General features: G+C 40.7%; 1 protein-coding gene across 1 annotated transcript in view; it reads right to left on the bottom strand.

The window, feature by feature from the left end:
* CWH43 (cell wall biogenesis 43 C-terminal homolog (S. cerevisiae)) overlaps positions 1-8,582 on the bottom strand; it is a 113,838-nt gene that overhangs the window by 44,303 nt on the left and 60,953 nt on the right. The window contains exons 11-12 of the mRNA XM_011972048.1: positions 7,920-8,069; positions 2,448-2,592 (exon numbers count right to left, since the gene is read on the bottom strand). Coding sequence (XP_011827438.1) covers positions 2,448-2,592; positions 7,920-8,069 — 295 coding nt within the window. The remainder of the gene's footprint in view (positions 1-2,447; positions 2,593-7,919; positions 8,070-8,582) is intronic.

Raw genomic sequence — 8,582 nt, 5'->3', positions numbered from 1 at the left:
GTGTTGGGAGATCCACTGCTCTCTTCAAAGCTGTCAGACAGAGTCGTTTGCGTCTGCAGAGGATTCTGCTGTTTTTGTTGCTATCTGTGCCCTGTCCCCAGAGGTGGAGTCTACAGAGACAGGCAGGTTTCCTTGAGCTGCTTTGAGCTCCACCCAGTTCGAGCTTCCCAGCAGCTTTGTTTACCTACTTAATTCTCAGCAATGGCGGGCGCCCCTCCCCCAGCCTCGCTGCTGCCTTGCCGGTAGATCACAGACTGCTGTGCTAGCAATGAGGGAGGCTCCGTGGGCGTGGGACCCTCCCGGCCAGGTGTGGGATATGATCTCCTGGTGTGCCTGTTCGCTTAAAGCGCAGTATTGGGGTGGGAGTTTCCCGATTTTCCAGGTGTTGTGTGTCTCAGTTCCCCTGGCTAGGAAAAGGGATTCCTTTCCCCCTTGCGCTTCCCAGGTGAGGCAATGCCTCGCCCTGCTTCAGCTCTGGCTGGTCGGGCTGCAGCAGCTGACCAGCACTGATCATCTGGCAGTCCCCAGTGAGATGAACCCAGTACCTCAGTTGAAAATGCAGAAATCACCGGTCTTCTGTGTCGCTCGTGCTGGGAGTTGGAGACTGGAGCTGTTCCTATTCGGCCATCTTGCTCCGCCCCCCAATTGTAGTATTTTTAGCTGTGAATATGGCCATCAGGACTAAACATTGCACCTCTCAACTTTCTGTACAGCAAGGTATGTCCATTAGACTAAATTTATGTCAGTGAAATATAAGTAGAAGTGTTAGAGATCAGTTTCTGGGTTTTGCCTTTAGAAGGGACTGGCATATGCTCTTGGCCCCTTCTTTATCCCTTCCTCTATCCTGCTAGCTACAACCTAAAGGCTGCTGTTTGGAAATATAGGCCTTGTCAAATGGAAGCACACGATAGAACACAGATTCCAAACACCACAGAGTGCCATTCCAGTGCTGATTCACCTGCCCAGACTTTTACATAAAGAAATATGATCTCTGTTATTTTCTGTCACATGCAGATAACTCTCATCATGCCATGCTCTCTTTCACCTGTCTTCCAAGCTCTGTAAATAATGTTACACCCTAAGAAGATTTAAGTAGTAAAATCAACATAAGATGGATAAGCTTTTTTCTCTGCAGATATTATCTCAAGACATGAGATAAAACAGAATGAAAGGAACCAAGACATCTGCATAGGGCATAACTAAATATAACAATCATATTTCTCATTCTAAATTAATTCATTTGGCATTGTAGTATGTATATATATCATATATCTCATATATATGATATATATCATATATCATATATATATGATATATATAAATATATCTCAATCTTCTGAGAATTTATTTGTGGGGCAGTTCCCCAGAACATTATTATATTCTGGTAAACTGACAAATTCAAGTGTTTTAGACCTGAAAATGTAGAGTAATTCAGTGTCATCTGCTGTGGCCCTGTTGGCTGATTAGCCATTCTCTCTATGAGGCATTTCATTTTGTCTTTTACTCTCAATGCCATAATTAACTTTCTTTTTTTATTTTATTTATTTATTTATTTACATTTTTTTGAGACAGAGTCTTACTCTGTCGCCCAGGCTGGAGTGCAGTGGTGCAATCTCGGCTCACTGCAAGCTCCACCTCTCAGGTTCATGCCATTCTTCTGCCTCAGCCTCCCGAGTAGCTGGGACTATAGGCACCCATCACCACGCCTGGCTAATTTTTTGTATTTTTAGTAGAGACAGGGTTTCACCGTGTTAGCCAGGATGGTCTCAATCAACTGACCTCGTGATCCGCCCGCCTCGACCTACCAAAGTGCTAGAATTACAGGCATGAGCCGTCATGCCCAAAACCATAATTAACTTTCATAATGTGGCAGATTGTGTTTTCTAAACATGGCTACAATAAAATCTCACTTCCCATTAGTATTCTTATCATGTGGTTTTTATATTCCTCTCATCAAGAGTTTAATGTGATCAGACTTGTGATGACACCGGGAGTAACAGTATATGACTTATAAAGCTATGCCATACAAAGCAATATAGGCTTTTTCTGGTTCTCTAGGGATACTCATTATTGAAAGTCAGCCAACATGCAGGAAAGAAGCCCAAGTAGCCCATGGCGAGGAACCAGGGTCCCAAGCCTAAAGCACAACTTGCGACATATAAATCTACTGTGAAGTAGATCCTCTAGTCCTTGGTTGAGCCACCTAGCTGACCCTGCATGGGACAGAGATGAGCTACCCCCATTGAGCCCTGTCCGCATTGCAGATTTATGAGCAAATAGAAGATTGCTGCTGTTTTAAGCTCGTATGTTTTGTGGTGATTTCCTATGCAGCAGTAGATACTCAGACTGCGCATTAAATTGTTAGGTGAGGTTGATTTTTTTAAAAACATGAAAGAAAAAGAAGTATTTTACTTAATAAATTATAAATCCTATTAAGATTATGTTACCTTCACATTGCCATGTTCAGTGAGCTGTAGATAATCTCTGGAGCCAGGTGCTGAAGTGATATATCCCAGAAATATCACTTGATTCGAGCTACTTTTCAGTAGTTTTGAAACAGCAATAGCCTGCAGTTTCCTGTCGAGGTCATCTCTAAAAAATGTAAAAATATGACCCTTTATAGTATTTGTAAAACAATCTTTAAAAAGTCTTAGTTACCTCAAAGATGATCTGCACATAGTGAACAAGCCCAGAGTCGTTCCTACTCGGGCAAATGTCTTAATGTTATACAAATGAACAAGACATAGATACAGTGCTTCAAATGAGTAGGCAGACAGACATTTGGCTGAGAACATGACCTTTCTTCACAAATCATTTGGAGTCCAGTCAATTTAAAGATCAACTCTAAATACAGCATTTGTTCAACTTTTCATCAGAAGAAATTAAATCAATAATGTGAGAACTCACCATCAGTATTACAGCTAAAGAACTAGTAGTTTAAAAAAGTAAAAAGAGCCAAGAATACTGGTAAGATGAAGAATCCTGACATTTGCAGAGCCCATCAGGCTTAGGTAACCTAAGCTCCTTCAACTGTTTTTTTTTTTTTTTTTTTTTTTTTTTTTTGTGAGACGGAGTCTCACACTGTCACATGGGTTGGAGTGCAATGGCACAATCTCAGCTCACTGGAACCTCCACCTCCTGGGTTCATGCAATTCTCCTGCCTCAGCTTCCTGAGTAGCTGGCATGACAGGCACACACCACCATGCACGACTTAATTTTTGTATTTTTAGTAGAGACAGGGTTTTCCATGTTGGGCAAGCTGGTCTTGAATTCCTGGCCTCAAGCAATCCACCCACCTTGTTTCCCAAAATACTGGGATTACAGGCATGACCCACTGCCCAGCCCAACTGAACACTTTCTGAAAGCCTTCTTAACTCTCCTGCTCAAACACCGGCCGAGCATGGTGCTTTTATTATGCTAAGCACTGTAAACCTATAACTGAGATACTTAGGTGGGTACATCTAGCTCCTGGGGAGTTTAGAGTCAGTCTGTTTGGGGGAAAATAGGACATCATATTTTACATGATCCAGCCAGGAAAACAGAAACACCCTAGATGTTTCAAACAAAGTGAATTTAATATAGGGAATTGGTTAGCCAGGTGATGGGAAGCCAGATAGGAGTCAATTATGCAATCAGAGATTAACAACAATAAGAAACCAGTACAACCTCTACAGCTACAGGGAAAACAAGAGGAGGTGATATTATCAGAGTCCAGAAGCCAGCACTGACTAGTGGGAGATGTATCAATGGAGGAGGCTTCCCAGAGAAACTGGGACCATTCAGAGAAGAACTGGAGCCACAGAAGAGACTCAACTCCTCCCATAGACACCAGAGGAAGCAGAGAGAGAAGGAGAGAAATACACTCTCTTCTCTACTCCCTCCAACCTTGCACTAGTGCCTCCCATTGGCTAAACCTACCCAGAAGCCAGAAGGCAAGGGACTGTGAGAAATGCAGTTCTCTGCAATGCATAGCTGAGAGTAAGAGCAAGGAATGGAGCCCAGAACAGATAGGAAGTAGACAAACAGGGTATTTACATAGAAAGGTAGCTAATGCATGAGTGTTAAGGGAGAAAATGACAAAGAAAATAGAAGATCACCAAGCACTGAGAAGACTGGAGAAACCTTGTTGAGTTAGGATCTCAAGACAGGACTGAGTTGGATAAATTTGTGTAGACAGCTGAGGGCTATTAAAAGATGTCTCAAGAAATAAAAGAGTGAAAAGAATGGCCATTTGTTAAACCCCTTTGCTACTGAATTCTCACAACAGAAGGCAGGTGGTAGCTCTATTTTCAAATGAGGCTAATATGCCTATGGTTATTCTTCATCTCCCCTGACCACATTCATCCTCTGTCTTTCTCTATGCCCTGGGAGGCTGACCCCTGCAGATTTCACCTCCTGGACTTCCTTCTCTCCTGGTTTCAAGTTAGGTTTGGCCAATTGGCGGCACCACAGGAGATTAAAATGTGGGAGAAAAGCAACATTCTGGGATTCCTTCCCCAGTCCCTCTGGCAGTAGCTGCATTCTATGCTAGGTGGTCCCTTGTCCTGGTTCTGGGTCTCACTGGGCTCTGGGAACACTGTTTTCTCTGCCTGTTCCTTCAGCCCTAAGGCAGGCACTGTTATGGGTGTCTGAATGCCTCGGCCTCTCTTATTTGTTCCATGGGTCCCTCCAGCATCTTGTTAAGTAGTTCTTTCATTAGGTCTGCAGGGAATTCTGTTCCATCTGATACCTACAACTAGGATTCAAATTCAGGTCTAGAAAATTCCAAAGCCACTGAACCACAGGAAGTGTTTTCAATCCAACATATTTTAGTAACATCTAACTGGAAGTAATCTGTGAATTTGGTTTTACATTTTCTCAGGAGATAAATCTTACCTAGTGAGAGTAATAAAAGTTAAAAGTATATATATGTGTATAAGGAAAGAGGGCAAGACAGAAAGAAAGAGACAGAGCTCACATATGCTTTATGTTTTCTTATCTGTTAATATTTTGTCAGTCCAATAACCCTATAAAGTAAGCTGGAAAAGAGAATTTTATCCCATTTTCAGAGACACGAGAACTGGAACTTACCAAGGTTTACCTGCAATGGAACGAAACCTAGAACACAGTTTTGGTTCTTTGTCACATAGTGTCAGACTATGGATTCTGTGTTCTCTCCTCTTTGTTTATGATGCATGTTATAGATTTCTTTAAATGGCGATTAGTGGCTCAGTTAATTACCTAAAATAATATCAATTTTCGTTAGGGTGTTTGCCTGTGTGACTTCTAAAAAATGCTGCCATTTCCTATTTAGTGGTTATAAAAGATGTACTTATGTAGTCAGTACTTTTTAAAATCTTTTGAATAAGCTAATAACATGCACAAGCATTAGGAATTATTCATTCCTAATAGGATTTTCACATTTATATGCCATAATCACTGGAAAATGAAATCTCTAAATATTTTTTCACAGTAAGAATTTGTGTATTTAGTACTGTAGAAAACAAAGACAAATAAAACATGTAGTGATCGCGTCACAAATTATTCAAGGTGTTAACTTTCCTATGTCACTTTTGGGGAGGCTACAGTGTACCAGACAGTAATTCTGGGGGGTGGCTCAGAGTAGTGGTTCCTAAAGCAAAGACAAAGTCTAGTCATGTGCGTGGGACATGTCAGATGCTTGATTCATGTTTGATAAATGAATTATTTTTTAAGCTGCCCAATATACCTTATATTCATAGTTGTCTGATTTGGTTTAGTAACGGCCATGTTAATTGAGCACTTACTACATTCATGTACATTGTATGAGGTACTATGGGCACAAGAACCCCACGAAATAGGTAGGATTATTGCCCCTGATTTGCAGTTGAGAAAATTAAAGCTCGAGGTAGTTAAGTAACTCAGCAAAGGATACACAACTAGTTAAAGAATTAGGATTCAAACCGGATTGTCTGATTCCAGGTTCTGGAATCCCATGCTCTTAATCATTAAACTACACTGCCTTCATCCCTGGAGTTATGTATCCTCAATAAGTGTTCACTATTATTGTTACTGCTATTGTTGTTGTCATTATTATTGAATCAAATGAGCAAGACAGCAAGTAAAGGATATGGTGTTATCCAGAGAACTTTAAGTATGTGGTTAACAGAAAGTGAGAAAAGGCAATCCTTCCCTCCTCTTTTTCAAGCGCATTCCTAGGGCTCTCTTTTAGCTTTCTCTTCCTTTTCAAACCTATTCTTCACATTTTGGGATATATTGGAGAGAGTTAAAGGGGACGGGGGAAAAAGGCAAAGGAAAAATGGAAGGAGTTCAACTGTTTCTTAGGTTGAGAACTTGCAACCTTTAAATAAGAAAGTACCTTTTTTAAAAAAAGATAAACCCAATGTTAAGTACAACATAAGGTCATGGGAATGATTTCTGAATGTCTGTACTTCCTACATGAAAATCACTGGGAGCAACAGAAAGCATTTCTTCAAACAGCTTTTTTAAGAGATACGAGCCATCTATATCATCCATCCTCCAAACACTCCTCTTATTTCTAAGGAGGTAAGCAAGAGTCTGGTTCATGAATGGTTCATATTAATTATATTTGGAAGGTTTATTTATATTATTTATTATCTGACCTATTTAAGAAAATATTCAAATATGCTTTCACAGATTCACATAATAGTATTAGAAACAGTGAGGTAACCAGGGAAATAAGAGTGGCAGACACATCAATTTGTTTAAATAAAACATAGTACAATAATGTTGTTTTCCAAAAGTATGTCACTTTAAAGTTCTGTGGCCTCTTGTGTCATTAATGCAGGCAAAGCTTGCATGTGAATGTCATAGCATGTAGCTCTTTACATTCATGTTTAAATTATTGTGGTTTGGTATGGTAGAGTATAAGTTATATACGTTTATGTTTGCTTTTACAATATATTGCTGGGATTATTCATCATTTATTGAGTACTGTCACTGGTCGTAAATGTTATTCTTTGGTGGTAAAACTCATTCCCCACTCTTCATGTTGCTTGTAGAGGGACTTCCTTAGAAAACCACCATTGGCCTCTCTCCCCATTCTTTACTTTTGGGGAGGACTTTTCTAATTCAATAATCTTGAAGTTAATTTTACGTGCTTGTCTCAAATCCTTCTTTTCTATTCTCCTTGGAAGCTGCCAGTTTGCAAACAGGCTGTTTTCCATCCTCTTCTTTCCATCAAGGAGAGAGCTTGCCAGGGCAGGCAGGGTAGGCCCACCGTTTAGGGGGAGTCATTTTCATATATATTTGGGGATGTATTCACAAGTCCATATGGGCACTTAAGCCAGGTTTTCCAAACAGGCTTATCAGTATTTAAAGTGATATTTAGATCTCCCTCTTCCAGATTCCTCTGCCTATCTGTTGTTTGTGAAAACATGAGGGAGAGAAGAGATGTCATTTAATAAACTCAAATCCCAACAGTACTTCCATTTGTAGCAGTAATCCTGTAGGAAAAGGGAATTTCTTTTTCTGTTGTGTGGTTTATTGTGTAGTTGCAAGCACTTGCAGCCCTGGGTTTGGGGCTGCCTATGCCCTGACCCTGTGCTTGCTCCTCATTGGATGAGTTGTCTGACCTCTCTCAGCCTAGTTTCTTGACCTGCAAAATGGGACTCTAATAGTGCTTACCTTGCACAGAGTGAAGATCAAACACAGTAATGTACTTTGGACAGTCCCTGCACAGGGAATTGACCGTACAGCTCAGTAAGTGCAGACTAACACGGCCCGTCCCTACACCAGCACTAACAGCTGCCTGCATCTTAAATGCTTCTGTCTGATTTTAAAAACCAGCAACACAGGGAGAAATACTTTGGGAGGTAAAAAAGAAGAAAATGAGAAAGGTGATTTCATAGAAATCAAAGTACATTGTTAATAACGTTTCTTGGCATTTGTGTAATATTAGGTAGGCCAAAGAAACCCACTCGTGGTTCCCAAAGTGTGTCACGACAAAATCCACCGGCTTGCCCGAAATGTTAACGGTCAATGTGATGGCTGGTGCGATCTCGCCCTCTGGTGACGGAAGAAGGTGATGCTCCGATTTCACAATTGGGTATCTTGACAAAGCCATAATCCTGTATTGCAATGAAAAGAGACAAGGGCATCATTGTCAGTCCCACTCTACCATGTACATGTGTTAAAAAGGGATGTGTCAGAGCAAGATGGCTGAATAGGAACAGCTCCAGTCTCCAATTCCCAGCGCGAGCGACACAGAAGGGGCCAATATTCAACATTCTTAAAGAAAAGAATTTTTAATCCAGAATTTCATATCCAGCCAAACTAAGTTTCATAAGTGAAGGAGAAATAAAATCCTTTACAGATAAGCAAATGCTTAGAGATTTTGTCACCACCAGGCCTGCCTTACAAGAGACCCTGAAGGAAGCACTAAACATGGAAAGGAACAACCGGTACCAGTCATTGCAAAAACATGCCAAAATGTAAAGACCATCGAGGCTAGGAAGAAACGGCATCAACTAATGAGCAAAATAACCGGTTAATATCATAACGGCGGGATCAAGTTCACACATAACAATCTTAACCTTAAATGTAAATGGACTAAATGCTCCAATTAAAAGACACAGACTGGC

The sequence above is a fragment of the Mandrillus leucophaeus genome, unplaced genomic scaffold, assembly GCF_000951045.1.
Source record: "Mandrillus leucophaeus isolate KB7577 unplaced genomic scaffold, Mleu.le_1.0 Scaffold1262, whole genome shotgun sequence".
NCBI classification, from domain to species: Eukaryota; Metazoa; Chordata; class Mammalia; order Primates; family Cercopithecidae; genus Mandrillus; species Mandrillus leucophaeus.
This window is presented reverse-complemented; position numbering and strand designations above follow the sequence as displayed.